The 12,834-nt window shown below is 43.9% G+C and overlaps 1 protein-coding gene across 2 annotated transcripts in view; it reads left to right on the forward strand.

Annotated features, from left to right (window-relative positions):
* Positions 1-12,834, forward strand: part of ABCC5 (ATP binding cassette subfamily C member 5) — a 74,949-nt gene that overhangs the window by 47,787 nt on the left and 14,328 nt on the right. For both annotated transcript variants that reach the window (XM_017680586.3, XM_017680587.3), the window contains 9 exons: positions 129-272; positions 2,752-2,854; positions 5,107-5,291; positions 5,691-5,837; positions 6,115-6,244; positions 7,518-7,671; positions 7,753-7,881; positions 9,482-9,668; positions 11,067-11,156. In XM_017680586.3, the coding sequence (XP_017536075.1) occupies positions 129-272; positions 2,752-2,854; positions 5,107-5,291; positions 5,691-5,837; positions 6,115-6,244; positions 7,518-7,671; positions 7,753-7,881; positions 9,482-9,668; positions 11,067-11,156 (1,269 nt within the window). The remainder of the gene's footprint in view (positions 1-128; positions 273-2,751; positions 2,855-5,106; positions 5,292-5,690; positions 5,838-6,114; positions 6,245-7,517; positions 7,672-7,752; positions 7,882-9,481; positions 9,669-11,066; positions 11,157-12,834) is intronic.

The raw sequence follows: 12,834 nt of genomic DNA on the forward strand, positions 1-12,834 counted from the left end.
CAATCTCTAGATACTGCCAAATGTCCCCCAGAAGGCTCAACGCCTCCAAGTGAGAATGGATGAACCAGGGTCTGGGTGTTTAAATGTATTTGCACTAATACTGGCGTTGTCCCTATCTTTGTCTCCAGTACCTGGCTGATTGTGACGAAGTGATCTTCATGAAAGAGGGCTGTATTACAGAGAGAGGCACCCATGCAGAGCTGATGAATTTAAATGGTGATTATGCTACCATTTTTAATAACCTGTTGCTGGGAGAGACACACCCAGTTGAGGTAAGATTCATGCAGTTTGTGTGCGCCTCCTCCTTTCCAGCAAGGGAGACGTGATTGTACTGAGTGATGTAAGATCTCAGCTGAACTCAGTAGCTATGTCTTATCGGCAGGGGCCCCATTTTCCGGTAACCAGACCGCGTGCTTTAGCTCACATGCTTGTTCTACTCCAGGAGAGCGGATTATGGGGCTGGTGCACCGCAGTGTCTGTCACTGACTCATTAATAAGGCGATGATGGGGAGGAGGGTATGGGCTCAGTGTGTGCTGTTGTTCAGTCATACCTTGGTTTCATAAACTGTCAATCCTGACTAAAGCATTATGAAGCTCCTTTTTAAATAAACAAGTGAATAAGGAGCCAGGGAAGAGAAATTAAGTGTTGCTTGCATTTGAAGAGGAGCCATGGGATGGATATTGGCTGACTTGCCACTCATTAACTACAAAACCTACTGTGTCCCAGTTACTGGATTAGACACCCTATAGGTGTCACCCTACTTACTCATTTAACAGAGCTCTGTGGCAAAATATATCTCCTGAGTTTCACAGCTGAGGAAATGGAAGCTCAGAAAAGTTAAGCTGCTTGCTAATAAGGGTGGTTTGATGCCAAAGTGCTCTTTGTGCCATGTTGCCCTGCCTCCTGTGGCAACACAGGGAGATGGTAGCTTTCTACGGCCTTACTCTGAGCTCTGGGTTAGGCAAACACGAGGGTGTACTTACTTAGTTAGCCAAAGAGTTTGTTTTTCCCTCTTGCTGACTTGCTTTTGTACTGTCCTCCTTATTCTGGGGTCACTTTGGTCTTAGAAGTGCACTCAGGCTGGGCTAAAAGCTACTTCTTAGCTCCCAGGTCGTTTTGGTGTCTGAGAGGGGTAGAAGCAGAAAGTTAGTGGGACCTTTCCTGGGAGTCTTATTTCTGTCTTTAGGTGTCATCTTGTTTGATTTGAGGTATGGTACAACTAACCATGCATGACCAGTGTGCCTTAAGCCTTTTGGGATAACCCAGACATTCCAAGTCTCACCAGGGCCTTCCATAGAGACACCCGGATCCAGATCTGGATTTTTTTATCTCACCCCTTGACTCTCAGGGTATCTTGGACTCTTCAGATATTTCCTCCGGACTGTAGAGATGGAGGGGAAAATGAGAGAGGGACAGGTTAAAATATAAAAAGTCTGAGGAGCAGAAGAGTATTGAGAGTCAGTGTTGTAGTGGAGGGGACATGCTGTCAGTGTGCACTGAATTGCCCTGAGCTTCAGTTCCCTCATCCTAAAAACGGGGTGGCATCTGCCTTGTAGAGCTGTTCATCAGTTAAATGAATGATGTATAATGTTCTTATCCTAGTAAGTGGTGTGCAAATAGCAATTTTTTTTTAGACAGGGCATTCATACACTGCCATAAATATAAACTATAGAGCCCTATCTTGCATTCTAGATGTGACTCGGAATTTTATATCATTTTCTAATTTTTTTTTCACACTTTGAAAAGTCTAGTTGTAGAACAAACTGGGGTTAAGAGGCTGACTATGACAAAGAATTAAATGTAGTTAAACTATAGTAAGAGAATGTCCTGTGTGAAGCTATAAGGGGAACTTGGAAAAGAGAGCATTAAGTAGTGCCTGTTATCTGAGGTTCAGTTTGGTGGCTGTGTGTCCCGTTGTGGGCAGTGCATGGTGCTAGCCCTGGGCATGTCAGAACCAGGAGACACCATCTCCATCCCGGAGGGACTCACAGTCTCCACAGACTCACCAGTGCTCTGAAGCTCTCACAGGGCCTATAACACCAGTCTCCTTTGTAGCAGGTGCTCTTGTAGAGTACTGACCTAGAGCCTGGGAGAACAGGGGAAGGGTGAGTTTTACTCTGGAGGAGTCTAAGTTGCTTCAGGGAAGATGGAAGACTTATATTCCTCTGAATGGGGACACTTGTGACTGAGTTAGGGCAAGGGGAGGGGCATTCCAGGTGAAGAGCCAGTGTGAACTAAGGCACAAAGTGGGAAATGGCAGTGTGGTGTGAGGAGTGGCTAGAGAGCAGAAACCACGGCAGTGAGGGAGGGACTTTGAGCTAGGCTAGGGCCACAATGTGGAGGCCTCACAGAACCAGGCTGAGGAGGCTGAGTTTATCTTGGGAAGTGATCAGATCTGTGATTTGCTTTAGTGATGTGGGAATCAGAGATGGGAGGAATGGAAATGACCCCAGTCCTAATATTTTGGACAAGTTAGTGGATGAGAACTGCATAAAGGCTACCGTGTTTGGAGTTTAGGTCTTCAGTGACTTTGGGGAGAGCAATGTCAGTGGAAGAACAGGGTGGGAACCACATCTGAAAGGTTTTAGTTGCAGAAGTACAACAAATGAATATAGGTGGCCTCTTGAAGAAGGTGGATGTATCTCTTTTCCATAATAGCAGCAGCTTGACAGATGAATCCCTAGCATGTCCTGTGGACATTTGTCTGAATAGCTATATCATGACTGGAGGCACTTTTTTTTAAATATTAGATTAACTCAAAAAAGGAAACCAGCAGTTCACAGAAGAAATCGCAAGATAAAGGTACTAAAACAGGATCAGTAAAGAAGGAGAAAGCAGTGAAGCCAAAGGAAGGTAATGACCTTTTCTTGCAATTTTAGATTTGTCATTATCAAAAGTTGATCAGAAGTTACGCTGTGTGGTAATTCATACTGTGGATAGCCTGGTGTGTTGTTGAGTATCTGGCCTTATATTTCTGGAATAACAAAGTTCTTATAAAATACTGGGAGACTGTGAGGCACCTTCTCTTTGCTTCAATGGACCAAGGCACTAAGAATGACATTCAGTCCTGTGTCTTCCCTTTCTGTGCTGGGTGGCTCAGGTGGAGGGAATCACAGCTGGGTCATCTTGAGCAAAGAACATTGAATGGTGGGCAAAGGGACACCCTTCCTGTGATTCACCTCTGTTCTTTAAAAGTCAGTGCCAACTAGGGCAGAGGCCTTCCAGCTCCATGAATGCCCGTGTCCTCAGTAGCTCCCCTCTTAGAATGACACAGTCCTTGGCATGTCCTGACAAGACTGCAGCAGATATAGGCGAAGAGTGATAGCCAGGGTTTTTCCTGCTTGACTTTCCCTAGGCAGAGTCCTTGGTCCTGTGGTTTAAACCCTTTATCTTATCAACTGAAACAAATCTTGGGAGTTAGAAAAACTATTTGTAAGACTTCAGGCATTTTTACCTTTGTGAATTTTAAGTTGCCTATCAATATACAAAAAAAAGACAAGACAGAAAAAGAATGCAGTCCCGTTTTAAAGCTCTCTTTTTTGTTGTGTCATCATCTCACCTGATGTTTTGAATCCAGGACCTTTCCTGGGTTTGTCACTGCTCTAGAGATGGGCCTGTTTTACTTCCTTGTTCTTAAAACTGCAGCTGGTTTGGGGTTAACCTTCCAGATTCACCTCTCCTTGCTTCTCTTCTTCCTTTTAATAAGTCACATATGATATTTTGAATTCGGTGTGAGTTATGATACCTTACACACATACAAAACCAACACAGCACAGAAGGTGCTATCTGTCAGTTCCCACCACAGGAAGTATAAAATAGCAGAGCATCTTTAGGGAGCATTGGCTCTCACGTATAGAGCTCTCCTAACCTGGATGGTCACAACTCTTTAAATGCTCAAGGCATGTGTGACTTGTTCCAAGATAATCCACCGTTGACCGTGGGAGAGGCAGAGGCTCCTGCTGGGCTGTTTCTCATATCAGCATCAATCACCTGATCACCCCAGGGAGCCGCAGCAGAGATCCTTGAACCTTTTCTCTCCTCTGATAGCCAATCACCATGTCCTTTTGATTTTACTTCCTAGAACTCCATCCCCATTGCCATGACCCTGGTTCTGGCCTTTATCATCTCGTACCTAGATTGTCACAGCTGCTTCCTTTTAGGTCTGTCTTCACTCAGCTGAGAGATGTAGCTAAAAACAGGACACCAGGCAAGTCACTTTCCTGCATGGAGCCTTTCAACGGCCTCCTATTTCAAAGCCACGTTTTATAATCACTTTGCGGATATGATATGTGCAGAAATTGCCCTGATTTGTGTGGGATGCTGGGGTGCACACATCTGGAAGCTGCTCACTGCCAGATGTGACTGGTCTGGCTGTCTCTGGCCTGCCTAGCCCAGTAGGGCCGGGGAGTCAAGTCTCCACACACCCATACCTCATTCTCTTGAGAAGTTCTTGTCTGAAGAATGAAGTTCAAATGCCTTTATCCTCTGACCAGAGCCAGCTTCACCAGCCTCATCCCCAGCCCTCCTGAAGTGCACACAACCTTCCAGCTGTGCTGACCTGGCCATCTGACATACTCTGCTCTGCTGTTTCCCTCCTTTGTGCTAGTATTCATGGTGTTTCCTCCACCCATCTTTTCCCCACCTGGTCGACTCTGGCTTACCTTTCAAGATGCAGTATGAACTACACACAAAGTCTTCCCTGAACCTATCTACCCACCACCCCACAGCTCCCCCAGATAGGTTAGGGCCACTTCCTGGGTGTTGCCATGCTGCCCTGTCTGGAGCGCTAGCATTGCATTTAGTACATTGTATTATAATTATGTATGTGTTTCTCCTACATGGCTGTGGAAGGATCCTCAGCCAGTTCTCAAGGGCGGACACCTGGTCTTAATCCTCTTTGCCGTTCCAGGGCCTCACCCTAGGCCTGGTTCATAGTAGGTGGTTAAAAATGTTAAATAGATGAATGAATGCTTCTGATAATGAGGAAATAATTCTAAAGCCCTGTGAAACTATAGTCTCTTCTTGATTCTGCTCTTCTGCAGATGACTTAATTTGGAAAAGTAACTTTTTCCATCTGAGTTCATGTGTCTCTTCTACTTCCCTAGGGCAACTCGTGCAACTGGAAGAGAAGGGGCAGGGTTCAGTGCCCTGGTCAGTGTATGGTGTCTACATCCAGGCCGCTGGAGGCCCCTTGGCCTTCCTGCTCATCATATCCCTTTTCATGCTGAATGTGGGCAGCACTGCCTTCAGCAACTGGTGGTTGAGTTACTGGATCAAGGAAGGAAGTGGGGTAAGGTTACTCATTAATGGGAAAATTTTGTGTCTAAGAATGTGCCGTCTCTCCATATTCCCTGACCATTCTTAGGGAAACTGGTCTAGTTTTTCCATTAAAAGAAGCAATGAACAAGGACTACCTCGGATGAAAAGCTGAGTCCCTAATGTAACCTCACAAGGTGGCTGCCCTGGCCAACTCACAGAGTGGTAGAGTTTGTCAATAGGACATCTGTAGGCTGTCTGCCCTCATCCATTAGAAAAGAGAGAAGAAGTGGGGCAGAGCCTGTCTTGTGTTTGCAACAACCAGGTCCCAGAGTCATTCTCCTGTGCCCTCCCTTGCGCTGAGGTCGACCCTGAGTAGGGGTTCCTGGCAGTGCTTAGGAGTCTTGGTTCACACAGCCTTACCTCCAAACAGAACACCACAGTGACTAACGGGAACAGGACGTCTGTGAGCCACAGCATGAAGGACAATCCTCTCATGCAGTACTATGCCAGCATCTACGCCTTCTCCATGGCAGTCATGCTGATCCTGAAAGCCATTCGCGGAGTCGTTTTTGTCAAGGTATGCGGTGGGGGGGGACCTCCCCTCCCTCTCCCCAGCTGACCATGTGTTTATACTTGGACGCGGCACTTCTCACGTTAATGCTGAGCAGGGGCCCTCGCTAAAATGACCTCTGTCCCATCAGCTTCTGCCTTTTCTTATTAGTTACCTCCTCCCTCCATGGCCGTCTGCTCTCCTGCAGCTTTGGGGGCGATGTGCTGTGGAACTGTGACCTGGAGGAGTAGGAGGTGAGCCTGCCTGGGTCCCTGGGCCCTGATCTCTATGTTCTGCTCCTTAGGGCACACTGCGAGCCTCTTCCCGGCTCCATGATGAGCTTTTCCGAAGGATCCTTCGAAGCCCTATGAAGTTTTTTGACACTACTCCCACAGGGAGGATTCTCAACAGGTTTTCCAAAGACATGGATGAAGGTATTTCTTACTACTTCTTTTATGCTCTGAAGCACAGGCTGGAGCTCACTAGGCTCTGCAGCCTTTTAGATGACTCCCCAGGTGTGCCACCTATCCAGCCTTAACTTCTGAGAGCACAGTGGCTGCTGGTGTTCATACAAAGAACATTTTGGCTTTGGCGTTTTCTCCGTGGTGAAACTTGTATTTAGGCTAAGGACCCATCTGATTTTTCACCTTTCTAAATTCTCATTTGATCTTACTTAACCTGAAAAGAAATTCACCTCTGAACTTTGAGTTAACATAAAGGCTTTGGACAGGGTCACCTGCATTTCCAAGGCACATGGTTACATGGGGGTGGTGCAAGGCTGTAGGTGTCCTGGCAGTTCTCTGAATGCTTCCCGGGCTGTGTCAACACCAGAACTTAAATACTCCCATAGCCCAGAATCACAGTAATGTCACCTGACATTTATTGAGGGCTTACTTTGTAACAAGCAGGGTGCTGAGTGTTCTACATGCATTATCCTAATCTGTACAGTGGCCTGATGCAGTGAGTTTTGGTTCACTCACTGAGAAATGGGAAAGCCAGTGCAGAAAAAGGTTAAATAACTTGCCCCAGATCGCACAGCTATCAGATAACAAAGCTGGGAATTAAGCCCAAATCTTTTTACCCCAGAGCTAATGCTTTTAACATGATCCCATTTCTGCTATACATACACACAGATGGAGAAAAGACTGATGGAAAAAAATCTGGCATCAATATGTCTGGGATTTACATGAAAATACTCCAGGCCCACCCTATTCCCCCCAGCACAAGAAAAGGTGGGGGGAGGAGACAGCCAAAAGGAGATGGAGCAAGTGTTAAAGAGATTCTGTATTCTTTTGACTTGTGTATGTTTAAATTTTTCCATAATGAAAAATCTCTTAAATGTTAGCAGCAGCCTATTGGTATTGGTATGAATAAAGATTATACTTATTTTCTTTTTTGAATATTTATTTTCCAAATATTTACAACCAGCATATATTACTTTGCAAAGGGGAAAACTGTTTCAAGGGGCTGGGTAGCACAGTGAACAAAACATAGATAGCATGGGGGAGAAAGATCACTTAAACTTCCTTGGGACAAGAAAAATTAGAGTGGCCAGGTTTCTAGATTTTTCTTTGATCAGACTGCTTAAAAGACAGCATACAAACTTGAGACAGAATTTGTGGAACCTCTGTTTTTTTAAATTTCTGCTTCTGTTCTCTGTTTGGGGATCCCAGCAGTCTGACACTTGTTCCTTTGTGATCTCCCCAGTTGATGTGCGCCTGCCGTTCCAGGCTGAAATGTTCATCCAAAATGTCATCCTGGTGTTCTTCTGCGTTGGAATGATTGCAGGAGTTTTCCCATGGTTTCTGGTCGCAGTGGGGCCCCTTGTCATCCTTTTTTCAGTTCTGCATATTGTCTCCAGGTAAACGGGAAGTTCCAGGGCAAAGGATGAAGCCAGAGTTGCTAGTCTGCCAGTCTGACACAGAACTTGTTCTCTCTCCAGGGTCTTGATTCGAGAGCTAAAGCGTCTGGACAATATCACGCAGGCACCTTTCCTCTCCCATATCACATCAAGCATCCAGGGCCTTGCCACCATCCATGCCTATAGCAAGGGGCAAGAATTTCTGCACAGGTTAGTGCTCATGGGGGCCAGAAGGCTCAAAGGGGAGCCAGCATCCCAGCACTTCATGGAAGCCTAAGAGGCCTTTCAAGGCCAGAGTTGGGGATTATAATACCATCTACTAAGAGTATTAGTGAATTATACAACTCTAATTAAAATTTACTTTATTGCTGGTAACTCTTATGAGCAAATGAGAAAGTGAAGGAGTCTGTTAGCTCTATTGATGGAGTTTTGTTTTTTTTGGAACAATAAAAGATAGTATGTTTGTACATAGATAGGGTAGTATGTTTGTACATAGATAGTCATTGTGGAGGTTTGTATTAATAAGAGATTGGAACTAACTTAAATGTCCTTCAACAGACAGCTGGTTAGATGAGCAATTGTATACCCCTATAGTAGAATGTTATGTGGCGCTAAAAGAATGTGACAGTTCTGAAGGTGCTGATACAGAAGGATCAGTGAGATACACTAGCGAAAGAGCAAGGTGCAGACGTGTATATGGCTTATATATATGTGTTTGTATATATGCCACTTAGAATATCTCTGAAAGGATCACAGGGAAGTAATAGTTGCCACTGGAAAGGGGAACTGAGTAGCTAGGGGATCGGCAGGAGAAAACCAAGTCTTTATAGTAAAAATTCTTACACCTTTAAAATACTATCTCTTGTATTTATTGCCTGTTCCAAAAATTCAGTAATAAATTTAAAAAGGAAAATCTAGAATAGAAAGGTTAAATGGGTGAGAAAAATGATTTTAACATTAAGTGAAAAAAAGCAAAATATACTAAGTATATAGTATGTATTATACACACATAAAGGTAAGTGCACTGAAAAATGCTGGGAGTAGATGCAACAGAATAGTGACCCTGGTTGTAACTGAGTGGTCAGAGTACTGGACTTTTGCATATTCTTTTTTATTTTAGTTTCTAAATGTTCTCAAAAGAGTGCATATCTTATGTGTGGAGGAAAAGTGATTTTTTTTTTTTAAAGCAAAGCACATTTGCCTGGCAAGGCTTCCTGCTCCGGAGTTGTAGTTGTGTACAGCCCCTGAGCCCTCACATGGGGTCTGATCTGCTTTCTAGGACCCATAGTGGCAGTAGTGTCTCACCCTTTCAATGGCAGAGGTTGTCCAGGTCATTTTTGCTGGTTTAGCTCCTGGTTCTTTGCTCCATGACCTTGAGAAACAAGTACCATTCTGCCCAGTGGGTGCAGCAGAGAATTTCTGCTTTCAGTCTGGGAGTTTCCTTTTCCTGGTCTTTGGGCATTTCTACAGTTTGCCTCTGTAACTTCTCTCTCTTTGAGAAAATGACCTAAGACATTTTTCTAAAGCTTGCACCCCCGTGCTTTCCCTATGCTGTTAAACTGAATATTTTTCCCTAAAATCTTGAATATGGTTCTTTGAAAGGATAAAACTTAGAAAACCCCATGTCATCCTATGTGTGGAGTCTTGAATCCCCTGCATCCCTTAAATTTCCATATCATTCTCATAGTGACAAACAGGAGGTACTTAAATATTAGCCCTCTCTCCACAATTCACCAGAGCTTTGACATCATCCCTGCCCAGGGTCTTGCAATTACTCATTTGCCTATAAGGAGTTTTGTCTTTCTCCTAGGTACCAGGAGCTACTGGATAACAACCAAGGGCCTTTCTTCTTATTCACCTGTGCAATGCGGTGGCTGGCTGTGCGGCTGGACCTTATCAGCATTGCCCTGATCACTACCACTGGGCTGATGATTGTTCTCATGCACGGGCAGATCTCCCCGGCCTACTCGGGTCTTGCCATCTCTTATGCTGTCCAGGTCAGTCTCTGGGATGGGGGCGTCATCTTTGGTCATGTGAGTCCTTCCTGCATTGGCCTGGGAGAAGCCTGGTGGAGGCTCTCCCCTAAGCCACCATTTCATCTCTGACTCCCAGAGCTTCTCCCCATCTGCTTTGGCCATAACAGTCTGACAGGGCTGGGTTAGGAGGATGAGAGAGGCAGGAGTGGTGTGGTGTACAGGAATAAAGGGATTTAACTCTCTTGCATGTGTTTCAGAAATCAGTGCTGTCTTCTTCATAAACAAACATGAATTTGAAACTAGTTTCTTAATTGTAGGTTTCTGTGTTCAACACCTATCATCTCTGACTTCTTCCTAGTCTTCTAAGAAATACTGTGTCCTCAGTATGCTTCTTCTATGCATTGTATTTTTTAGGCCCCTGATTTTCCTAATACGGTTACATCTGTAAATATTCATCATCCCTAGGGATGGCTTAAGGTCTTTACACAGCTCAAAAAACAGTTGAGAACTTGAGTACTGACTAGATATTTGAAGATGTTAAGGAATTATTATTAATTTTTTAGATGTCATCATGGTACTAGATAATGGTATTGCATTTTAAAGAGTCTTGATAATTTAGAGAGATACAAGCTGAAATGTTTATGGATAAAATGGCAGAATATCTAGGGTTTGCTTCCAAATAATACAGAGGAGTGGTACAGATGAAACAGTTTTGTTTGGAAGTCAACAGGTTTTTAAGATGGACATTTGGCACATAGGAATTCATTTTACTGACCTCTGTCCTCTTTTGTATGTTTAACATGTTTCCATATTGGAAAGATAAAAATAAATAAGTAGCCAAAGGAAACCCAAGAAGAGATAGGTATCTTCACTGATTCCCAAAAATGTCTGTCCATGTTATACAGACTCACTTGGCCATTGCATAGGGAAGAATACATGGCACATGTACTGTGTGTCAGGATCCTCCATCTGGGGTGCACAGGGGCTCAGCGTGCACTTTTTGCCCTGCCTTTTTTCTCTTATTTGGCCTTCCTGGAAGCATTCTCACCAACTGCTCTCAGATTGCTACATATCTCCATTTGTTGTTACTGCCAGAGCAGATACAGGTACAAATAGAGAATTCAGAAGTTATTCAGTTGCACATATGTGTTTCTGGACATGTCAAGATGGATGGAAACCTTTGGACACAGGAAAGCTTAGTGGCAGCAGTTAGTGCTTTGACTGAGAACTTGAGCAGCTTGCAGGGTAACAGGCACTGTCTTGAGTGTTAGAGAATGACTCAGTCCCTAAAACCAGCTCAACATGTGCTCAGTTAGGTCTTCTAATTGGCTGTAATCCCCACTGGACTAGGTCTTCTAGCATTGGCCTGACGTGTACTGATAATGAATTCTCTCTTGGATTTTTGTTTTCCATTATTAGTTAACGGGGCTGTTCCAGTTTACCGTCAGACTGGCGTCTGAGACTGAAGCTCGGTTCACCTCAGTGGAGAGGATCAACCACTACATCAAGGTCAGACTGCGATCTGACTCTTCAGAGTCCTTTTACCCTCTTACTGCTTTAGGTGGGCATGCAAGGAGGGTGCTTATTTTTCTGCCATATCTTATCCCACAGGGGAGGGCCAGTAGTCTCTCTGGCATGTGTGGAATGGAGAAGAAAATACAAGAGTTTCTGAATATATTATGAATTGTGTCTGATTGAGAACTGATGTTCATCAGCTAATTTCCAAAATGTCCAGAGTCTTGTTATTTCAGTTAAGCTGACTAGTGTCATATATTCCTTACACTGTTTATTTTAAACTATGTATAATTTAAATCTTAGTCTGGTTCATCTGTTCTTAACCAGAAGTGGCCATCAGTATCCCTGGTGAGCTCTGAGCAGAGAGAAACATGAATTTCTCTCTGAAGATTCTGGTACAGGGGGTTTGGAAGGGACCCAGGCTTCTGAAGTTTTAGAAGCTCCATAGCTCATTTTAAGCTGCATTAACAGTTCCAAAACCAGTTCATTTAGTTGATACTGAGATGATCAAGTTCTCCCCACCTCCCCTTGGTAACCTCTGCAGTCCTGCCATGGGCCAGTGTCTTGCTGGTGTCCTACCTGAAACTCTGAAAGCAAATTTCTGTAATGAGAAGCAGAGTCAGGCATAGTTAGGATTCTCAAGTCTAATTCAGTTCTTAGGAGTTACCTATTTTGTGAACTTCCCAGAGGCTTTATCAGACTTTATATCATTGTTTACATGAGAAAAATACATTCCAAGTGCCAAATAACTGACTTCTATAGTTTTGAAAACTACCCTTTCAGCTGAGAACTAGTGTATCATTTCTGGCAAAGACATGCTTTACTGATTTGTTTTGACAATGAACCTCATTAGTCATAGGTTATTTCTTAAACTCACAAATGATCATTCTCAGAAAGAATAGCAGGTAGGCTAAAATATGTCCTAAGAGTCATTCTTTATGTTTATCTGTTAGCCTCTGCTCATTGCTCTGGTCTGTGAACAATACATGGGTATAACTATGGGTGTGTAGAATTGACTTAATAATGCTGTTGGTGAGGGACTCTTGCTGGAAAGATCAGTGTATTGGTCAGCCATGGTACAGAGTAGACCCTCCACAAACCAGGCTCTTTGAGGACTATCTCCCACTACCAGTCCTCAATCTGGACCCCTGTGCCAACACAGAGTCCTTCCAGATGGGAGCTTTCGACTTCAGTCTTCACCCACCTTTGCCTTCCCACTCCACCCCTGCCCAGAAAACTAGTCTTTGGCCCTTACTTCCCTGTAAGGCTGTAAACACCATGACTAGTCATTAGAGAGTTTTAACACATTGCAAGGTATTTTGCAACTCTTAGTAACAAAAATTATCCAAGTAGTTATATTAAACAGCATTTTAAAGTAGGAATGGATTTCTAAGATTATCTAATCCAGTTTCCACAATATGCAGATGAGAAGCTAAGAGCTAGAGTGAAGAAGTGATCATGTCCAAGTCACATAGCTGTTAGTGGTGAATTGGAATCAGTGTCCATGTCTCCTGGACTGACTGAGAGATGTCAGAATGCCATGATCTTATTAAACGTTCAATAGATGTTAGTTTCCTTCCTTGGGGTTTAGGCCAGTGTTTTTCAAATGGTGGAATCCTGTTCCAGTGGAATATGTCCACTGAATTCCAGTAAAAATGCTGTGGTTGACGAG

The sequence above is a fragment of the Manis javanica genome, chromosome 3 (genome assembly GCF_040802235.1).
Source record: "Manis javanica isolate MJ-LG chromosome 3, MJ_LKY, whole genome shotgun sequence".
NCBI lineage: Eukaryota > Metazoa > Chordata > Mammalia > Pholidota > Manidae > Manis > Manis javanica.